Source organism: Chelon labrosus (assembly GCF_963514085.1).
Source record: "Chelon labrosus genome assembly, chromosome: 14".
NCBI classification, from domain to species: Eukaryota; Metazoa; Chordata; class Actinopteri; order Mugiliformes; family Mugilidae; genus Chelon; species Chelon labrosus.
In genome coordinates this window covers 14,800,114-14,822,885 of record NC_140347.1, presented here as the reverse complement: position 1 = coordinate 14,822,885, position 22,772 = coordinate 14,800,114, and the positions used below count along the sequence as shown (strand labels likewise).

At 45.2% G+C, this 22,772-nt stretch overlaps 1 protein-coding gene across 2 annotated transcripts in view; it reads right to left on the bottom strand.

Annotated features, from left to right (window-relative positions):
• The window catches only part of LOC311499488 (uncharacterized protein), a 28,121-nt gene extending 9,332 nt beyond the window's left edge, over positions 1-18,789 (bottom strand). The window contains exons 1-13 of one of the 2 annotated variants that reach the window (XM_084560477.1): positions 15,114-15,356; positions 14,888-14,959; positions 13,241-14,610; positions 9,373-12,790; positions 9,056-9,235; positions 7,168-7,206; positions 6,256-6,374; positions 4,728-4,884; positions 4,361-4,500; positions 2,863-2,989; positions 1,348-1,383; positions 660-820; positions 362-482 (exon numbers count right to left, since the gene is read on the bottom strand). In XM_084560477.1, the coding sequence (XP_084416603.1) occupies positions 362-482; positions 660-820; positions 1,348-1,383; positions 2,863-2,989; positions 4,361-4,500; positions 4,728-4,884; positions 6,256-6,374; positions 7,168-7,206; positions 9,056-9,235; positions 9,373-12,790; positions 13,241-14,610; positions 14,888-14,935 (5,916 nt within the window). In that variant the 5' untranslated portion in view covers positions 14,936-14,959; positions 15,114-15,356. Of the gene's footprint in view, positions 1-361; positions 483-659; positions 821-1,347; positions 1,384-2,862; positions 2,990-4,360; positions 4,501-4,727; positions 4,885-6,255; positions 6,375-7,167; positions 7,207-9,055; positions 9,236-9,372; positions 12,791-13,240; positions 14,611-14,887; positions 14,960-15,113; positions 15,357-18,291 lie in introns of those variants that run through there. The other variant, XM_084560478.1, reaches the window with a different exon arrangement.
• Between the last annotated feature and the right edge of the window lie 3,983 nt (positions 18,790-22,772).

Genomic DNA, 22,772 nt, shown 5'->3' with positions numbered 1-22,772 from the left:
AGCGTCTCTGCAGCGAATAGTAATCCTCCGCCTAAGTCACGGCGTTGCAGACTTTCAGCGCAAGTCAGCAAAGCCAGCTGCTCATATTGTTCGTTCCTTTCATAAAAACAAAACCTTGATCCTTTAAGACTCAGGTTTAGTCTCCCTGCTTGCTAACACTGTCTCTGTTTTTGGTCTCTCGTGGTTTAAATGACATTCGAACTTGACAAGAACGCACTTTTTTTTGGTTTTTAGACTGAGGCACTGCCTTGGTGGTAAAAGCTACGATTTAAAACGTCACTCCGCCCGTACTGCCGTTAAGCACCAAGCTGTTTTTGTTCACACAGTGGCGTAAGGCGTGTTTGTGCAGTGCGGCACTCACAGAAAGCACTGGCCTCAGCGATAGGAGCTCTGAGCCTCCCCACTCAGCGCAGTCCAGATACTCTCCTTCCTCCAGGATGTGCTGCTGACCCTCAAACCCGGGCTGGTTGTAGCCCACCCATCTGGAAGAAAATGAAAAGTGCTGCACATTAGAGTAGAATTTTTGACCTTCAGAAATCCCTCTGTGGCGGTAGGGTTAGTCCTGAGCAAATTTTGCTTCGGGCCAAGATTACCACAGCACTTGATTCTGTTTAAGCAGCGGGAATAAACCGCACGAGGAGGAGAAGAGGAAGACTCACAGGCCTCCGATGATCCTCAAAGAACCAGCGGAATTCAGTTTATTATCGCCGAGGTGTCCTTCATCCGCGACGACGTATCCCTCGTCGTCGCAGAAGCTGTACACGTCACTGTCGATTTCCAGACAGGAGCCCTCAAATCCAGGTTTCTCATACACCACCGCCTGTAACAGAAGAAAGAAGAGGGCCTGTAGCGACTCGTCGACACTCGATCCAAGACAGTTGATTGCTGCATTTACAATCAAGTGTAAGTTCTAATACTACGTTTCAATGTAATGAATATCTTACTTTGTGCGAGCCAAGCAATGAACTGAAATACAACCATTTGCGAGGACAGCAGCAGGAATGTGCGCACGTGATTTTTACGATTGCTGAATGACTGTGTTTATCTCACAGCCTTAGCTAAGGAAAAGCCTGCTCGCAAAACACGCTGCGGTCACGCTGGAAAATCCTTGACACTGCGTCTATTTTTGGCTCGAAATAAGATAAACACGACTAAAAAAAAATAAAACTGGCCAAAGAATGTAACGCGCAGTGCCAGGAGGCCTTTTATAGAACATGTTTACCCCACATAAGGGGCTCTTTTTAATTTTAATTTTTAACTTACATTGCTTCGTTTTCTCAGACACGACTTAAAAATACACAAGTGGGGTAAAACCACATTCTTCAGTGTGGAAAGAACTGCGCATACCTTGACTTCACTGGGATTCTCCACTTTGAAACCACCCTGGAACACAGACATCATCATCATCAACAACAACAACGAATGTACATCGTAAAAGGACTGCGAGCAATTAGTTCCATTTACTCAGAAATTATAGCTCTTCTGAGCAGTTACAGGAGGAAAAAAAGAAAAAGAAAAGAAAGAACAGAATAATACACAGAACATTTTGACCTGAACTTCTGTCCCTACCGGTATTTAATTACTGTTAATTCTCACTCTGTTGTGCAGAGTCCACGGGAATGTTAATCTATAGAGGTTAATTTAAACTGCAGACACGCTAACCGCACAATCACAACGTTGCCATGCCGATGATTAGCGGGAAATGTTCACCGTGTTAGCCATATTAGCCTAGTGTGTGAACATGGCAGCGTTGAACAATTACCACTAAATAAAGTGTACAGGGGGAAGGGGATGCCATTAGACGGACCAATTAAAGAATGTGAACTTTTGCCGAAATGTCAGGGTCATTACTTCATCCTGGAGGGAGCGTTCGAGCATTCAAACAAGGTCGTGTGTACCATGTTCATGAGAAGAGCCTTGTGACTGAACATTTGCAATACGTACACGGGCCGTGGCGTGTTTGCGGACGTTTCCAGAAATGCCAGAGGTAGATGGTTGTTAATCCATGTAGAGTTTTATTTGTAATCTTATTACATGCCTGAGGAAAATGGTAATATTCCCAACAGACTCATCCTCTTAGTCTTATTACACTTTCGCATTTCCTAACTGTTAGCCTCTGTGACAATGGTGTCGCTTGTTGTTTACCTGGATACTTCTGGTATAATGTCTATCCTCCCAATAGATGTTTGCACGGTTCAAACGGAGCACAAACGTCAACCTCATGGTGACACCACAGACACAGTCATTACGATTCATCCTCTTAGAATTATATACACCAATCAGCCACAACATTAAAACCACTGACAGGAGAAGTAAATAACATTCACCATCTTGTGACAATTCAATGTTCTGCTGGGAAACTTTTAGACCTGGCATTCGTGTGGATGTTACTTAGATACATGTAGCATCCACCTAGACCAGACCAGGCACCCCCACCCCATAGCAATGACACTCCTTGATGGCAGCAGCCATCCCCAGCAGGATGCAGTCTGACACAGGTACACACACACGAAAACGCTTTAGGAACAACTCAAAAAACATGAAAAGCAGTTGAAAAGGAGTTGACCTGGCCTCCAAATTCACTAGATCCCAAACTGATCAAGTATCTGTGGGATGATCCACAGAGACCCCTCCCCCCACCCCACATGACCCAAAGGCCCATTCTGTTGCCAGACACCACAGGATACCCTCAGGATACCCTCATGTTATGCCTCATCGGCGTATTATCCAGTTCACTAAATATCTGCAGAAATATCTGAAATATTTTACTAAAAACATTTTGGTTTCAAATGGAAATGGAAGTCAGTAGGTTTCACCAAATACCAAATTAAAATACCTTCTGCAAGTGCAGCACATACTCACCATTTTAAGCGGTCGGAGAGAGCCCACGAAGGGTGATGGAAATCCCCAGGTCTCGGGGAAGGGATACACTCCTGTTTCCAACACAGCTATCATGCCCTGGTATCCAGGGTCACTGAATACCAGCCACCTGAATGAAGGAGGAACACCCGCGCTGCATGTTAATTAATCATTATGTCGAAAGCTCCCGCCACATAAAGCCGACAATGCTTCTAATATAACTGTGACACATGACCTTGTTTTCTTGTGTGTGTTTTCTTTTATAACACAGAGGCCGGAAGTCATTGTCATCGTTATAAGGAACAATCCTACTGTACTTGTTTCCCACATAACAAATCAGCAGCGTCTGTTTGGATGATTTCATAGCGTTACGTTAAGTATTAAGTGAACGCAGTGCTTTATTTGAGTTTAATTCTACGTCTACCGCCGATGTGAGTCATGCAAATGGAGCCGAGAAGAAGAGTAATTTGCTGGAGAATAAAATATCTTGGAAATGCCACGCTTCGGCTCAGAGCATTTTTAGTGTGGGCGGCCGTCGTTGGAACTGTGCCCCCTACGCTGGCATTTTGAGCCATTGTCTAGCGTCTAGCACAATGCCTCGTCACCACATGTGGGCCTCTGGCAGGAAAAATAAACCTTTCAGTCGGTGCTGAGATACCAAGATGAAGGATGCCAAGCCTTATTGTGCAAAAAAAAGATATGTCGAAACAGGAGCCAATGAGTCGTGGCAAGATGGGCGTTAAAAGTAAATTTACAGGAACCAGCATCTGCTCTACAGGTGTCTCCTTTTGGCGCAGAGTAAACACCGAAAGCTGTCGAGGCAAAATTATTTATCTGTTCAGCAGAGATGAGCAGGCATCTGGCGGTAATTAGTTTAGTCGTTGAGAAATCCTGCAACAATCTCTGACGCGTAAGGTTTCCAGCAAAGGTGCCAAAGGTAAAACGGCTAAAGAGAGCTGTGAGGAAACTGGTCTAATGTCATTCACTTCCTTCAGGGCACAAAATGTCCTGAATGCCTGCGCTTCTCATGTGGAAAAACATCCTCCCTGTTGCCAAATCCTTCTCCACACCTTTTGTCAGGTCCTCACTCTCCGCCGGCTTCCCAAATGCCCCCACACCCACTCTGCCTCGGCTCCCAACATGCAACAGCAAGACAGACATTCCTCAGAAGTGAAATGAGCGAGAGTCCGACCGAAGAGAAAGATAAACACAGCGGCACGAAGTAATGATTATTATCCCTCAGCTATTTGTCAAAGCCAAACACAGAGCACATCCCATTAAAAAAAAAAAAAAAAAAAAAAAGGCAGCTCTGCGCTCGGCACAGCGGGTGAGATTTCCCCTGTTCATTACACCTCTGATGGATCTGCCAGTCAGTAGCGGGAAAAATAAAATCACTGAGGAGAACTTGGATCGTCTCATTACCTACAAGGCGCAGCTTCTTCGTTCATTAGCGCCTAATATCGCAAATACAATCTAATTCTGCAGAAACAATCATACTTACACCCCAGAGTGCACTTGGATGGAAGCGGTGCTCAGCGGGATGCCGAACGAGCCTGTCTCTATTGTATCATCGTGGTACGGCGTTACCCTGCCGTGGCCCTCCGGTTCAGTAAACAGATCAATACGGGGGATGCTGTAATCCTACAGAGAGGGTGAAACAAGCACAGCAATTATCAGCAGTGGCAGCCCAAACTGGTGCTTCAATAACTCCTCCGAGCAAAATCAAGTAAGGGCTTAACTTCCCGATTATTTTCTGTCCTGGAGCCCGGGCTGAATATCAATAAAGCAATGTGGGGCTGCTGGATATGTTTCAAAGCCAAACTGGAATCGAAGCGGCTCCGATGAAGGCAGTTAACCAGAGCACTCACCATGACAGCGAGTCGAATGGAGCCGATCAGCACCGGCGGGCTGCTGTGCGGCTCTGCCCCCGGCTCGGCATCAGCCCACACGTTCACCAGTTCGGTGACCCCTTCCTCCAAGGCGATGGTGCGCCCCTGAAAGTCGGGCTTCTCGTAGAGCACCCAGCTGTAGTGTGAACACAACCACGCATGATCAGGCGGCAGAAGCATACGAGTAGATGAAGGATTGGGATAAATATAAAAAGGCAATCTAAAAAGTCTTTCATCCAGACTGACATTTGTGGAAATATAGCAGATTGGTATCACTCTCTTATCTGTGGAAAGTAATATAAGGCTGCAGCCGGTCAGCTTAGCTTGGCTGGCTGCACCTGCACCTCTACAGCTCATAATCTGTCATCCTAATAAAACGCACTGCAGTTAATCTTTTGCTAAGCGGACGTGTAAAGATAACTCGGTGCGTCTTTAAAGCACTGCAGCGGCCCACTTACCCCAGCTGCAATGCATATCAGAGAATAAACAAGACGGAGTATAATTGAACTAAATGAACTAAAAATAGACCATAAATGTCAACCGCAGATAACGCATTTACAGTGCATTAATGAATGGCGGGCAGGCACAAAAGCAACAAAGGAATTAAAAGCGCATTAGGGAAAACCAATTAGTCAAGGCCACGGGAGAAGAGCGGGGGGTTTTTCATTTAAATCTGAAAGTGGGTTAGAGTCGGGAGCACATCTGAGATAATCAGGAAGTTGTTTTTTCATTTGTGTGCAGCGTAAATGTAGTTAAACGCAGCTTCACCCTGTTTGGATAGTAGTACAAGGTGCTGTCGGTTAGCTGGTTTTCTCAAGGCCCTACTGGGTCTGTTTTCATCTGTCTGGCAGCCGCGTTGCGAATCACATGAAGGCATCTGACGTTGTTTTTGAGAAGACGGCACAACAACTGCATAACAACCCGTCCAGCTCGCACTGAGGCCAGGAATTGAGTTTCTGTACGTCTTAACTGGCCACGTGACCCCTTCTGTTTCTCTGAGATGCTAAAATAACTGAGTCCGCCTCGATGATGATTGAAGGTCTGATCCGAGCTGAGTAGTAACTTCCATTTTTTCCCATTCTTTCTCGCTGCCGATGGCTTTTGCCTTGACGGACATGTAATTGCACGCACCAATTTATTTGTTCTGCGTCGCCGCAAGAATGAATTTGGCAATCAATTCAGCTACCTGGGGGGAGAGAGAGCTATTTCTTAAGAGCGCATCCTGGTTTGTCTTGCGTTTGTGCGGAAGACACACAAGGCGGGGAAGAAGGGGATTGATGGCGAGGAAAACACAAAAGCCTCTTCAAATCTTGCAAAGTGAGCGATACATTAAATAAATGAATTATCCTGATTGTGAGCAGAATCTTATTTTTGATTGGAAGTAAAGTGCAAAGTATGGGACTCTCAATGCTCAATCAACCTCTAAAAAACTAATTCCAACTACACTTCACGTCATGTTTTTCTTCTATCGCTCAAAAACTCCTGCTTTGAAAGCCCTGCTACTTACCATCCCCTAACAACCTTCACAGATGAGAGCGGCGAGAGCTGTAGAGACGTAGCATCTGCCACATCTCTGTGAATCTCGTACGCTTGGCCGCCGAACTGAGCCTTTTCAAACAACACCATCTGCATGGAGAGACACGGAGGGCAGCTTCAAAAGTATATCAACACATTATTAACATATTAACACATAAAGAGGAATAATGGCAAAATGCATTACTGGCTCGGTCTATCACCTCAAATCAAGATTCAATGAGCGCTGAGAACAGCCTAACAGCACAACACCTATTCTCCCTTTCATTCCGTAATAAGCGCGTATTCATGTTTCATTTACACCTAAATGCACACACAGGCACACAATGACTTGAACTGCCATGGCGTGCTGTTAATGCAGCGCATTGCTTTAATATAAAAGTTGTATTTTTAGTTCAGAATATTGAAATTTGTGCATAATGAGGCAAAGAAACTCTGGATGCTGCAGAGACTGTGAAGTAGGTTCTCATTAAAAACTATAAATTTCAATGGTTTTCTTTTGTTAATGCCAGTCGTGACGGTGGATCCCCCAGCACGGCTTAGGCGGGACTTAATGAAAAGCTAATGTGTGGGCAAGAGGCTGAAAATACTGAGCGCCATGGGGGAACATCTCGCTTTTGTTGCAACAACTACTAATGAAGTTCTACAATAATTAAGAACCACTGCATTGCGTTAGCGGCGTTTGAGTTCCACGATTGTAATCGCACACAGCTGAGCATCTGCACCATTTTTTTTTTTTAATACTCTGTTTACCCCCAAGAACACCATATGAAAAGCAGATGTTTTCACAGAACAGAGAGGTGCCTGTGTGCCCAGATTCCTCTCGTTTCACATCTCGTTTCTCTCTTTGTGTGCTGTGCGGGGCGATGCTGAGCGTGTACTGTACCTTTCCAGGGCGTCTGTGAAATCCCTTGACGGTTCTTATCTGGAATGCGAACACACACATAATTAGGATTGCGACAAACACCGCGGAGAGTGGCATAAAACGAAAAAAAGAAGTCGATCCGCGACTCGCTTGTGCAGCCGCTCTGAGCCTGCCGAATATCCTGACCTTTCAGTTTACTTCCAGGGAGTACACTGAGAAGCAACCCAGCAAAAAAAAAACAAACAAACAAAAAAAACCTTTCTTAACCCTCTTACAAGTCTGGCAGCTCCAAATGGCAGAGAAGTAGAACTGAGGCACGGTTTAAGGGCAGACACTGCATCCAAATAGAGTCAAATTTGACCTAACTCAAAACATATGATGACAGTCAGCAGTGTTATGTTTAAACACAGAAAGGAGGTATTATCTGGTTATCTGGATATTAGGTAGTATGAGCACATTTGTGTTCCCAGAGCAGAAATCCTGACACTATATAAAATTCTTGTGTCATTTTGTTGACATGTCGCGTCAAAGGTTTTTACAGATGGCATTTTTTGATATATCACTCCGCCAATCAAAAGGAAACTGTCAAATTATATCCATTTACGCTCTGTTTTTAGCAATAAAATGCTAGAAAACATTGGGCTACAAATGATACGTCAACATACCCATCTGCAAAAACCTTCAAAATAATGAAAGGAATACAAAAGAAGCATTACCGTTCTTGAGAAAATCATACTTTTAAGAACGTATCCTATGAAAAAATGTGCCGTAAAACTGGTTTTAACTGGAAAGCACTATTTGTCGTAAAGAGCAACAATTTATAGATATCACCGTGAAACGTCTGTAGTTAACCACTTAGGCCAGGGGTGTCAAACTCATTTCAGTTCAGGGGCCACACACAGCCTCAATCTGATCTCAAGGGGGTCGGACCAGTTACACAATAGTGTATTAACCTATACATAACGACAAATGTTTCCCTTTGTTTAAGTGCAATGAAGTACATTATGAAAGTGTTTACATTTATTGACCTGCACTATTGTGTTTCTTTTTTTGGAAAAATTACACTTAATGTCTTCAATGTATTTTTTGCACTTTGAAAAATTCATCCCATGGGCCAGATTTGACCCTCTGGCGGGCCATTTTTGGCCCGCGGGCCATATGTTTGACACCAGTGACTTAGGCAGTCCTTCTTTGTCTTAAAAGTTTTTAGAAACTTTGAGGCTTTATATCTTAAACCAAGCTATTTTCTCATCGTAAAATGTGAAGCTTTGATTCGACGGTTGAACGAAACCATCAGTTTAAACATTCCAGCTGGGGCTTCAAGAAACGGCAAAGACCATTTCTGACTCACTTCTGACATGGAGTTAGGCAGTAAACGTCCGCTTAAGTTGCTCAAACCACCAGCTTGCGTTTGGAACATGCAAATATGCGAACTTAGTCTTGACATGAACAAGAATTCCCCGTCGTGAGCAACTACCGACCGCACATCTGCACGGGCTCCAGTGGTGGTATTGTTTTCCTTCCAACAATTAGTATCTAACTACATAACTATTTGCAGGAGGTCGTCCAAGGAAATCATTTGCAAATGCTCGTAACTATATGCTCTAAAACAACCACGGTCCCTTTTACGCACTGCAATGTCAACAAAGGGAGAGGAGAGACAAAAAGTACAGTGTTAGTTTGGATAAGCGAGCCTCCGTACCAATGGCAACCATTTTTTTTCTTCTTCCACGTAATGTGGTGCAGCTCTAAGGCGAATTAAGTACATAAATAGTCTCCCACTCACTTTCCAGCTCACAGGCAGCAGCCATGTTTGCCAGGAAGTCTAAGCTGATCCAGCGTCTGTACAGCACTAAGCTGTGCTACTAAACTATTAAGAATGCATTTGTGGTGTTTACAGCACACTTACATAATTCCTGAGTATCTCCTTTGGCTCTGCTGGAGGCTGTTTAGTCTGAGGGGGGGAGGGGTGTAGAACAGCTGGAGGAATCCCAGGGAAACATGGAGCTGCAGTGTCAGGAAGCACCACACCTGGTTTCACAGCTACGTCTGCTTCACCTCCAGCAAGAGTGCTCATTTTCCCGGCAAACTGATGCATTGACACAAAACGATCACATGAAGCATTAAAAGTTGTTTGAGGTGCATAAAACACGCTGCAGTTACTTTTTATACTCTTCAACAGCTCTATTTCAAAACGCCACATGTAATTTACACAGTGAAACTAACCTCTGGTCTGACTTGCTCTTGTCCTTGCACGCTCTGGACTGGTTTTGCCTGATCCGGTGGGAGGTACTTCTCTAAATAGTCAGGCAGCTTGATGTCGTTAAAAGAAGGAAGTGGAGGGCCTGAGTCACTGACCACAGACTCTGCAGCCCGGGTTTCCTCTTCATCCTGCTTGTCCTTTGTGTCTTTGATTGGAGCTGAGGCTGTTGGGCTCGGCGGGGGTGGATGGGTAGACGGCGGCGGGCTGGTCTGGGGGGCTTCGGAGGGCGACACGTTCCCAGAGGCTGTGTCCTCCGCCTGTGTTTGAAGTCCGTTCCTCTTCGCTCTGAAGCTGGAGGACGTGAGACTGTTGAGGATGCAGCTCCCCTCCAAGCGAGACTTCACCTTGATCTGATCGTCCTTCTCCTCCTTGACATCCTCCTCATCCTTGACAGGGTTCTTGTCCTTGAGACGAGAGTGAGTGTCCAGGGTACTGAGCAGCATGCTCCTGTCTGTCAGACTGGCCCTGGCAGGCTTCAGGCCTGATTTTACCTCCGTGTTCTGGCGCTTGCCGAAAAGGCTCGGGGTGCTTTCAAAGCTGAACTGAGTGTTTTTCCTCAAGCCAAACGTAAACTCCTCAGGGTCGAACACCTTCTCGAAGCGGTCCTCTCTGATGGCCGGCAGCGCAAAGGGTGGCTGAGGTGGCCGAATGTGGTTGTGTTTACGTGGAGGGAGTGAAAATGGTGCACAAAGGTTCTTGATTTTCTGAATAAAATCATCATCATCCAGCTCACCGGAAGTATCCAAAAGATTGCTCTCGCTTCCCGAAGAAGTCAGTTTTTGCTCTTGGACTTTAAGTTTCCTTTTGGGGAAGTCCACATCCAGCCAGCTCGAGGGCGCGTCTTGCCGTTTTGAAGTATCGTCTTTGCTCAGTCCTCGCGGCAAATGGAGCTTCTTCATGGACGAGAGCGGGGTCGAGGCTGAGGTTGGTTTATTAGCCTCGGGGGAAGCTGGTGCTATTTGACTCTGCTTCTCATGGACTGGCTCCTTTTTGAGAGCGTGGAGCTGTGAATGTTTGGAAACATCACCGTTAGCAACGGGTGAAGGTTCACTCTCAGAAGGCGGAGTGAAGTTCTTCTCAGCTGACTTTCCTATGGCATTAACCGTGGAGCTGAGAGCTGACAGGCCCTGTGTTATTCTCTCTGCGTCCTTGAGTGAAGTGGTATCACTCTCTTTACTCTTTGAGTCCTCAGACCGTGGCTGGGTAGCAGCTGGTTTCATTACACTGCCTGAGTTTTTGACTTCTGAGGGCACTGATTCGACAGTGGAACTATTTCCCCCATCATCCTGCCCTGCTTCCTCTCTGCTGCTTTCAGATTTGCAGACAGAAACAGGAGAAGCCTCTTTAGCAGCTGATTCTTTCTTTGCCTCATGTGTCATGTCAGCCTGGGCCGTTACAGATAGCGCTGGAGTGTCATTAGCGACTTCCTTGACTTCTGTTGTTGCTTTTGTAATAGGTTTTGAGCTGGAGAACTTGGCATCATTAGATCCATGTGCGCATGAGTCATCAAGCGAATTCTCCAGTTTTTCCGTGGATACTGAATTAGGCTGTGGTTCTGCTGCAATCACCACTGGCCCCGTTTCCGTCGCAGGGCTTTCTGTGCGCTGCGCCTGAGGCACATTTGCAGCCGGCTCTACGTTTGCAGGCTCTTTCTCGCCCTTGGTGCCACTCGCGGCCTCATTAGTCTGGGTGATGGTACAAACAACGGCTTTTTCAGGGTGTGTAGTCACGGTCTGACTGACGTGTTGTGTTTGAACAGGGACGTCTGGTGATCCGCTGGTCTCGTGTGATGAGCTTGAAGCTGGTTCTGCTCGGCTGCCCTCTGTGTTTTTTGTGCCTTTAACCGACTCCTCATTTGTTTCAGTTCTTCTCCTTTCATCTTCTCTTGCAACACTCCCCCCTTTCCCCGAGACCCCCTGTTCACTCTGTGCAACTTTGCCCTTTGCGGCACTTCTATCCACGGGCTGCTGTGTTTTTGTTTCTCTGTCTTTCCCCTCAGCCTGATTTGTTTTTTCACTCTCCGCCTTTTCTGATTTCTCCACATCTTTGGCTCCAGCCTGATTTAACAGCTCTGCGTCCTTGTTTCGAGATTGCTGCGTTTGCCCTGGTTCTGTTTCACCAGGCTGCTGTGCTTTCCCTTTGCTTTTTGATTCGGGCTGCACAGATAATTCTTTATCTAAACTGGGACGTGCAACAGGTGGCTCCCGCTCCGCCGCAGGAGACTCCTCAAAGGGTCGTTCAGTTTGAGGCGAGCCAGAGGAGGCTGAAGTTTCTCTGCTGTCCTCAGAGGCTTTTTCACCTTCCAGTGTGAATGCAAGGCTGTGTCCATCTGTTTTTTCCTCCTTTTGGGGTAAAATAGCGGGCTCCTTGTCAATGGGCTGCTTTGTTCCGTCGCTGCTACAAGCGGCGGTATCAGGTTCATCTGGGCTGACAGATGGTTCAGGTAATTCCTCCTGTTTGGTGACCAGTTTCTCGACAGTCTTCTCTTTAGATGGAGCATCCAACGGCTTCTCCTGTTTCTCTGATTCTTCCACTTCCTTTTTAAATGCTTTCTGTTTGCTTTCACTCACTGGCTGTTCATTTGATGTCTTTCCTTGGACTTTGTCAGGCACTTTCTCTGCAGGTTGTTTAGAGGAAGAAGCCGTCTCTTTTATATCATCCACCTGCTCTGGTTTTATAACAGTGTCATTTGACGTACTTGTAGAGCACTCTGGTTTGTTTTGACTATTTGAGCTGATAGGACTTGTTGGTTCTCTGCTTTTCTTTTTTTTAGAGTGGGTGCCTGTTCTGCTCGGGTCCTTGGAGTGTGGGCTAACGCTACTCGCCATTTCTGCAGAATCGCCTTGCTCTTGCTCTGGAGGATCTGCTTTAACATTGTTAGGTTTCGTACCCTGATCTGAGGTCTTAGAGACCACTGCTTCCTCTGTTACTTGTACCTTATCCAGTTCTTCTGGTTTTAATGCTTTGTCTGACGGAGTTTTCGTCTGTATCTTATCTCTAGTATCCAGTTTACCCTGACCATCCAGTTTTAGCGTCTTTGAGGCAGCAGCTGCAGAAGATGAGGAGGATTTCTGAGACATTCCTTTCGTGGCTGGCGATTGACGCTTAGCCTTGGACGCTTCTGCGAATATCTTCGCTCGCTCCCTGATCGACATGGGCTTCTCCCTTACAGGTGACGCAGAGCTGGACCTAACTCTAGCCCTAACCCTCCGTTCAGACGAAGTAAAGTCCTCATTCTGCAACTCGGTGACTTTTCTGACCGGGGAGACGTCAGCACTCCTCGGGGTCCGGATCATCTGCCGCTCAAAGAGGCTGATTCTGTCTGCGATCCGGCCGACAACCGGCTTGGGCTCCTCGTCAGACTTCTTTTGGTCATGTGCTCTGCGTACAACGGGAGGTAAATTAGAGGTTGGAAACAAAAGTTAACAGTGATTAACTCATTAGCCTGTCAGCACCACATTGTCTGTATAACTGTTAGTCTAATCTGGCTAATTTCTTAATGACCCAGAGTTAAACCCAATCTAACCTGGATTTTGATCTGATAAGACCAATCCTAAGCACAGGCCTGAACTTTGTGTTATGACTCACGCCATTGCTACACTGTGCATACACCTGTATTTATTCCACCCATAGCAGTTAAAACACATTCCCCGTTTTGACAGCAGACAAAAGCAACAGGTAGGTTCAATGTTCACAAGTCCATTCAAATATTTAACCCTAACCTGGAACGTGTTTTAGATCTATGGCATTCCTGGAAGACAGAAATGTGATAAGTTATTATTTTGTTAATTTCTTAAACGAAACACTTTCCTGTTTCTAACTTTAACTCACCTTGAGTCAGTCTCTGTCTCGGCAAGATTCTCCGCTTCATCTTTGATGCTGTTTAAAGCTGCATTAAGATCCTGCTTGTCTCCCTCTGAGCTTTGCTTCAAAGGCACATGCTTCGTGAAAAGTTTCACCTCGCTCCGAGAAACCTTAATACTCCTGCGTTTGGACTCCGGTGTCTCTGTCTTTCTTTCTACTTGGTAAAAGCTGTCATCGTCCTCCATGTCCGCACCTCCATCCACCACACATGCCTGTGTGGCTGCACTGACTGGGGCCCGGAAGTTCACTGAGTGCTTGGCCGAGACAGGGCCGGAAGTCTTACTTTTCCCTCCTTCAGGTGAGGTGGGCGCGTGCTTGGAGGAGGAGCCTGCAGACGCCTTAGTCTTGTGAGTCTTTGGACTTTTGCCCTGGGGACTGGTCAATGAGTTATCTGATGCAGGGACACCTTGCGGGACAGGTTGGGCCTTTGTTGGCATTTTGTCCTGAGGGCTGCTCCCTCCATCTCCCTGAGAGTTCTTCCTAACTTTCTTCCTTGCTGAGTTTTTACGCCCCATGCTGTCTGCCTCTGTTCCCTCTTTGTCAAGCTTCGGCTCTGACTGTGAGTCTTTGTGTGATTTTAGTGACACTCCCACTTGAGCTCTGTAATAGTTCTGTGCCTCACCACCAGGCCTCACATTTGTCCTTTTGCTCTCTGCACTTGTTGAGCTGTTCGATAAATCAAAGCTCGGTGATGACTTTGCCTTTGGGAGAACCTGTAGGCTTTTTGTGACTTTGACGACTTGCTTCCCAACACCAGAATCTCGGCCACACTGAATCACACTGGTCTCCTCCAGGTACACATGGAGCCTCTTACCTGCCTGGGCCTGTGCCTGTCTGCGGGGCAGAGGTTGGGTGTGGCCCTGGTCAGAGTCACGTGCCACTCCCTCTTTAGAAGAGTTGGAGAGATGTGTCAGATGAGTGGCATTCCCACTCACTGCAGCGCCGAAGCCGCTCTCCTCCCTCTTCTTCTTGCCCTGCCCTGCTCTCTCCTTCCTGAACTCTGCAGACTCCTCCTCTTTTGGAACTCCCTCTCCTGCCTCAGTGCTGCTCACACCAGAGCCGTGTCTGCGGGCAGACTGCGTGGCGTCCTCCTCTTCACAAGGGAAAATGTCTCTTAGGAGACGCACTGGATTGGGGCTCTCCTCCTCCTCCCACCGTTGTTCCCCCGCCTGGGGTCTCACAAACTCCTCACTCTCCTCCTCTCCCTCTGACTTGTGATCACTAGTTGGGGAGGCATTTTCAGTCTCACTCTTTGGAGCTTTTCCCCTCCACGGAGAGAACCAGTTGCCAATACGACCCAAGACTCCAGTACTCGGCTGCTCTTCTGGGCTCTCAGACTAAAGTAAAGCAGAGAAATAACTCACATAAATGTCTGCTTGGACATGAAGCCGCGCTTTAATAAACATGCATATTTAAGAGAGTAGTTACACCTGGTAGTGCAAATATCATAAACCGTCTATGAACAAAGAAGGGAGTGCAGGCTTGGGATCTAAATGTAAATGTAATGTAATAAGTAAGGGTTGTTTGTTCATAGACATTTGTTTTTTTTAGTACGGCCATGCATCTCTGAGCATAGCAAGGACATGCAGAGGTGCTTATAACCTGTCCGCTTACCGTAGTAAATACCATATCATTCAGACTCTTTATGTAGGCTGTGAACATGATTTTGGTTTAGAACAAAAACTCCTACAGAGCATAGAACAAACAGAAAATCATTCCACCAGGATAAACAATAGCAGTGTGAAAGAGCAGAAAAATATCATTTAAGAAAAAAAAAAAAGAAAAGATACTCTGCCTCCGAAAAGTGACACATCCAAATATAACTTAGAGATCAACTCACCCCTTAGTTACACACAGAAGAAAACTTTTCTCTCCCCTCCAACATGTGAACCGCGGTCAGTTTGTGTTTTTCCTCTAAGTTGCATGTCTGACTGATGGACACGCTGGGTTTTAGTCCTTCACGCCTCCAGTAAAGCATCCACAACTGCAGGAGTGCGGGAGACTGTGGGATCTTGAACTATGCCTGATGTTGAAGTTCAGCCCCTCCAGCGGAGCGCGCTTTGCCCAGTGGTAGAACGATGCCTTCAAGTGCCGCTCGTAAAGTTCTCACACGAGCGTGAAGCCGGTTCGTCAACAATTTGTTATTATTATTTTTTCTCCTCACGTCAAACGCCCAACCGCAGTTTCATTTTCGTGGATGTTTGCTGTGGCTGATTGCCAGCTTTTGCTTTTAGATATACGGCAGGTCTGCTTGTGTGACTGGCTGCTATCAGCATTTTTAAAATGGTTTAAATACTCGTGTGAAATGGGAATCTAGTTTGTACTGTATTGAATTGAACTTAAAATTCAAATGAGATGTTTGTATGCATGATAATTGTCTGCCTTGTAATTATTATGATTGATTTTGGGTGTACCTGTTCTATTATGGTAAACATTTAAGGTGGAGATTGACAGTCACATTTTCCTTTCTGTCGCATCAGGTGTCGCCTTTGTCATTTCAGTTAGAAGATTATAGCTTAGTCCGGATTGCTTGTCCATTCACCGCCATATCATGACTTGTATTTTTACATTTTTGTCACATTACTGTACATGCTTAAAGGAGAACTACAGTTTTTTACAACCTGGACCTTATTTCTGGCGTAAAATATGATCATTTACTCACCCATATAACTTTTGTGTCATTTATAGTCGTTCTGGAGATATTTCAATCTGCGTATATCCATATAGTGGGAGTGACTGGGGCACCGAAACGCAGCCTCTAAATAACACATTATCTGCCGCGAAACTCGTTCATTTCACCAATATTTTGTCATGATACGCTAGTGCTATTCCCCATTGAGTCCGGAGTTACCTGTTATCATCATGTTTTCTGACCTGGATGATATCTCCTCTGAGCGCCACGCGCACCCGCAATGGTTGGCTTGTTTACCTATAATTTTTCTACTGCTAGTATTTTGCAACATGGCTGAATATTTTTTCCGATTCTGAGGTTGTGGACGAACCATAGCACGTATGATAACAAAATATTGCGGAAATGAACAAGTTTCGCGGCAGATAATGTCTTATTTAGAGGCTGCGTCCCGGTGCCCCATTCACTCCCTTTATATGGATATACACAGATCTAAATATCTCCCAAATGACTACAAATGAAAAAACAGTAGTTCCCTTTTAAAGGAGCTATTTGAATTTATACACTGGCAACGTAATGAAGCCATTCTCACGACTTTTCAAACCCACCAGTTCACTGTTTGTAATTGCCTCAGATGTCGCACATGTACATGCAGTATACAGATAGATACATATACAAACTCCATCCTGGGTACATGTACTGTATATACACACAAATTTCAATTTTTCTGCAGTTCTTTCCACAAATATTGCAAACAATTGCATTTATTTTGTGTACAATGCCACATATGCTGCACATGCACACGTTTTTATATATGTATAAATATTTGTAGATGTACAAACTGCATCCCGCCCCATGCACATGTTCCAGTGTCCCTAACGCCTTTTGACACCTTTAAATTTCCCCAGTGGTGGAATCAATAGAGGTGCATCTTATCTTACCTTACCTGGTGGTTCATGTGAAATCCTCATATTGTAAGTTTTTATCCATCCATGGAGTCCAAATTGTATTTATGTGAACAGTTGCACGGTTTGGTTTTTCAGGCTTTGTGCTTCTTTCAGTTTCAAATCAAATAATAAAGTTCCAAGTCTCAGCTTTAATCACATCGACGTAGGGAGTTGCAGCGTGGGAGTTCATATTGAAAACTCAATACAGCAGCTTCAGTGGCTGCGTGTCCATTTTTACCTGCGCTGCATAATTAATTTAACACAACGGCACTGAGGTAAGATGACTAAACACACTAAATATGGGAAGTGAATAGCAAACACTGACGTGCATGCGAGGTGTGTAGCCTAAGTGTTGGCACGACATCTTTTCACAGGGAGTAGCAAAGTAGTGTTTGATAGTCAAATATGAGACGTGTGCTAGAGGTTAAGATGGGTTTGCTTGTGTAAATTAAATCATAACACTGACCGACTTTAAAGTGAAGTAAAAGGATAAGATAAGAAGTTAAGAAAGAATCTGATTAATCTCGAAGGACATTCTTGTGCCAGAGGATGCATAAAGAGATAAATACATGGCACAGCCAGTTCAGGACAAAGCCTCCTTCTAAGGTTTTCACAACTGGACCTAAAATAGAGCTATAATGATAAAATTATATATGTGAAGTGCAAAATTCCGACACTTATTTTAACAAGTGAAGGCAGCAAAGAGGCCGTGCCCAAACAAAGTTTTCCAGGGGAAATGACGCACACATGAATTCAGTTAGGTTTTTTTTTTTTTTTTACTGGTTGGGTTTCCAAGTCTGCCTGCCCTGGTTTCATTTGGCGAGCGGCTCCACTCAGTGTTTCCATGCGGCTTTAGTCGAGGAACTTAACTCTTAAACTACCCCTTGCCGGGGAAACGCTTCTCTTTTATTTGATTCAAATTAAAATAAACGGACTTTAAACCACGCAACTGCACGACAAGTTTTAACTAAAGCCTTTAATTTTTACTTTTCAGTGCGTTACACAACCCACTCTGCCTGCAGGTGTGGGAGTGGCCGTGGTGAGCATCGGTTAAACGTAGCGCTGCACAAATTGTTGTGGGTTTTCTTAAATTAACGGTCCTATTTAGACAGTTATATCAAGGTTAATATTTTTCCTTTTCATATTGCCAACTGCTATTTACCATCCTGTTTGGGAAGTATATCCTGAAGTGTTTACACTCGGAATAAAACGGTATGGATCATAAAAAAAAACAAAAAAAAAAACACTGTTATGTCTTGAAAAACAGTTTTGACAGCTCTCCATGAAGGTCAAGCTGTCTCTCCGTGACAAACAGTGGCCCTGAAGCTGAAGCAGTGTTGCGCAGGCAGCTCAGTCCTCAACAAACAGCCAGGTCTATCGACCGAAAAAGCCCTCAGCCAGACCCATTTCTTTCCAAGCACAGACAGAGAGTGAGATCTTACCATGATTACCGCGTTTCTCTCAGCTGTCTAGGGAATCAGCCGGTGACTTGCAGCCCACTGCAACAAAAAGCCCGCCTTTCAGCGCGCCACCGCTCCTCTGAGGTAACCTGCTCCTCCACGGTGCAGAAAAAAGGGACGCCTTATTAATATTTAGTGCAGTTTACGAATGAGAGGGAAAAAAATATTAAATCCAACCCTTGTGCAAGGCTGTCCAAGCTACATGCTGCTGAATGCTTCCTTGGATGTGTTATTTTGTCCAATATTGTGAAGAGTGCAGAGATACAGGTGGAATCTGCCCCGGCCAGGTAGCACACCCCGGGGCTGTGTGAACCATGACACAGCAAACAGCTATGTCGGTGCGTTGTGCAATTGTGTCAGGACGCTCACACAGGACAGGTACAGACTATGACTTTTGGCTCATGCATGCACCTAAGTTCAAAGACTCAAAAAGAATCAGCCTATACGTGCCTTTGTTTTCGACTGTTATAGTTAATTAGGAATAAATCCGTTGGTTTAGAGTAATGGAAGATAACAATATAATGTATTTAGCAGCTGGTGTTGCTCTAGTTTAACTCTTCTTTATGGGAACACCTCTGCAGGAGCATTGTCTGACCATAGACATTAAAATCAGGTCTAAAGGCTACATGGCAGCGCCCTTTTATTTAAGCTAAAGCAACAGGGTGCACACAAAACCCACTAATGGCACACACCACACTCACAAGCACATGCAAATGCATTCCTCCCCTCTGTCTTTGTCTGTTTCCCATGACTTATTGATGAGGCACAGAAGCTGAAACCCGTCTCGTTCTCCGCCCTATGAAAAATGTATACCTTGCCTCTGACAGGTCTCTCTAACGCTGAAAGCGAAACAAGCGGGGAGCCAAACACGGCTGGCATTTAGCAGAGGTTCCCGTTCCCAGAGGAGCCTGCTCAGACGTTTACCTTCCACTCTAAGACTGGGTTTCTTCGATCTCAACACGTTTCCGGTTTAACAAGTGGCCGGGCTATTTTGGTCTGCTGCTCAGTCGTGTCAGTGTTTGAAGCAAAAGTATGAAAATGATTATCGCCATTCACATCACAGGGAGTGGAAGCCCAGTTGTACTGGAATGGAACTAAGTAAACACATAGCACATGAAAAGACGGCAGCCTTCTCAAAACACTGAAACGAAAAAAAATAAAATAAAAATGCTGCATTCAACATCACACTGGACTGAAAGGATTACCTCAAGGGCTTGTTCTACACTGACAATGCAAACACTTTCTGTTTACTGAGCAATTTGTCCACTTCTAAGACGTGGTGCAGAAAGAAGTTAAGTATTGTTTTTCAGGGACTGCTTCATCCAGGGAACAGATTCACAGCTTGTGTCTTTTTCAGCACACCCCCCTGCGTCATGTTCGTACAGTTACAGACATGTGTACCTGGCAGCTGCTCACTAAGTGGCCTCATTTTGTTTTCGGCAAGCAGCTCTACAGGAGGTGGTGCACGACGGCTTCTCATTGTGTTCACCCAGACTTGTCAGGTTCCTGGAGTCAGACTGACGGTCACAGTTAGAATCAGATCACAGTTGGGGTTATTAGTGGAACCGTGGAAAGGCTCCAAAGAGAAGGAGACTTGTACAGTGGCTTTTATGTTAGACTTGATTGAATTGCTTGGGATGGCTATAAAAATTAAATTCGGCTTCAACTCAATTTTGTTCAATAACAATCAAAAATGTCGCTTCACAAAACCCAGAGCCTGAAAAGACCAGAGAAAGCACCGAGGCGATGGTGGTGGTGAGGAAAAGCTCCTTTTTAACAGGAAGAAACCTTGAACAGAATGCAGCTTAAATTGGGAGACACATCTGCTTGAGGAACCTGGTAGGGAGACAGAAAAAGAAGGGAGGTGGGGCACGAAAAAGAAGAAGAGAGAAGCAGCATACATTATACACCCATCGGGCATAACATTATGACCACTGACAGGAGAAGTAAATAACACTGACCATCTTGTGACAAGACAATGTTCTGCTGGGAAATTTTTGGACCTGGCATTCATGTGGATGTTACTTAGACATGTACCACCCACCTAGACCAGACCAGACACCCCCACCCCATAGCAATGACACTCATTGATGGCAGCAGCCATCCCCAGCAGGATGCAGCCACAAAAACGCTTTAGGAACAACTCAAAAAACCAAAACAATCAATTTGAAAATTGCAGAGATGGAGAAGCAGCCGGAAATGATAAAGTGGAAACACGCTACTACCAAGCGGACCAATCACAGCTCTTGCGGTCTGCATGTCAGACTACGGCGCTAGGGTCTGCACATGCTAATGGGTCGTTGCTGTAGCTTCCGCATCAACTTCAGTAGCCTAAACTGCCTATTAGGCTCAGAAAAGGCTTTGCGAACATCGGTGGATTGTTTACAGGTTAGACATGGATAGATAAATGTTTACCAAAGACCAACAACTCAACTGCAACACACAGAGAGGGAGACCTTGGCGTCTATGTATAATGCAGGGATTAGTGCAGTGAGTCACCGGCAGTCCCAATCAGAGCATATTTACATTACATGTCAGACATTTTTCACCACCACATATGTAGAGGAGAAGAAGTGTGCTCCTATCCCCACACAACAGACAATACAGCACCGACAGTATGTCCATTGTTCACATACAGTCTTTTAAAGAATGTCTTGACTTCAATTAAATACATCTGAGTCACATACTTGGCATTTTGGTACGCAATAAACAGCTAATGCAAGATCAGAGTTCAGCCACGGAGGCCGAGGGACTGTTTAAGAGCCGAGTGGGCTTAGAGTCAGCTGGCAGATGCCCTTGCTCATATCATCTTCATGGATGCCATAAAACACGACTTGTTTTGTCGCGCGCAAACATATAATTTCCGTTTGACTGGCATTTCCTTTTAACGCCAAGAAATACCAGGGAATTTTCGGTGTCAACAAAATCGGTTTCTATTTTTCGGCCCCCGCTTCCCCCTCCCCGTCACTCCTCCGAAGCCGCTTCATTTTTTGAATAGTCGCCGAAGCCCAGAAAGCTGTCAACCACAACATCCAAAGAGGAGGACGCCATGAGTGTTTTTTAAGCCGCGTCGGAACTGACATAACTCCATTGCCCCACCAACTGGTTGCTGATGCTCACTGCGCGGAGCTGAACTGCTAAAGCATAGGAGATCCTGGAGTTGAAAGCAAGACATACCGTGAATACATAATTATACGAGGCCACAATGAATGAGAGCAAGGACTGCTGACGAGAGACAAAAGGGGAAAACTGAACCCTTGACCCCTGTTTGATGGGATTCTGTGCCTCTGTATTGCTGGCATCCACTTAGGTCCCATTAAAGGGGAGAGTCACGTCAAATCAATATAAAGTTGAGAGTTCTCTTTCATCCTACGACGAAGCATCTTTTTCTTGTTGGACGTTTTCCAGGATGACCGTGCCCTCATCCAAAGGGCATGAGGGATCATTTGAAACTTTTCAGGCAACATAACTCAACAAAACGGACTGCACTCTCCACTGTCGTAGTCAAAACACCAAATGAGGGAACATTTTTCGGGGGAAATAATGGTCTTTCACTCCAGTAGAGTTCTGGACACCTGTAGAATCAATGCCAACGCCTCACTAAGAAACTTACTGTTTTTTCTTTTTTTCATTTCCCTGAATTCGTCACCCGTCTGTAAACGCAAAATGAGCAAATTCTCACAGATTTGCTTTCCCATTAAAATAGCCCGCCAGCCTTTTTGCCTTTGGGATCACACAGTTTGACTGAACACCCCCTCAGGGAGAAGAGAAATAAAAAAAATGTGATTCGCTGCTGCTCTCTATCTCTCTTTCTCTCTCTTTTACTGCCAAGCTATTTAGCCTTAAATCTCCACAGCGACCGCCGCCAGTGATGGGTAGATGATGTCCGTTTGAAGTTTGTCCCTTCAAAAACAATTGGGAGCGTTACACATTTAATGTGATTCCAAAACAGCAATTAGTGCACGAATTGCGACAGGTTTCTTTGTCGTTTGAGGTGAACAACAACAAAACCTGCTTCAGGATCGACCATAGCATTTGCTCGTGTTTCCTTTACTTAACCTAAAGCGCTGGCCTCCTTTAAATCCATGCGATGCCGAACACACTGAACTCTTCTGCCCCTTGATTCAGTGCAAACAGCAACCTGAAGCTTTAAGATCGTCTCTAATGACTTTATTTTTAAATCCTCCGCCGTTGTCAAGGGTCAAAGTGAACGCAGCAGTTCTGGGAACGGCTTGATTGTCCCACTGTGCACAGTTAATCATTGACCATCATTGTATCCACTTTCCTCTGCTCAGACACAGAGGCATGAATTCATGGATGTTGCTGCAGTGCTGTGCTGTGCATGGTATTCTTGACTAAGAGGAAAGAAAGAAAATTTGTGCTGATCTGTATTCCCCATGAAATCTGTATTTAATTAGAGGGTAAACAGTGGGTTGCAACTTACGTAATAATGTAATTATGGA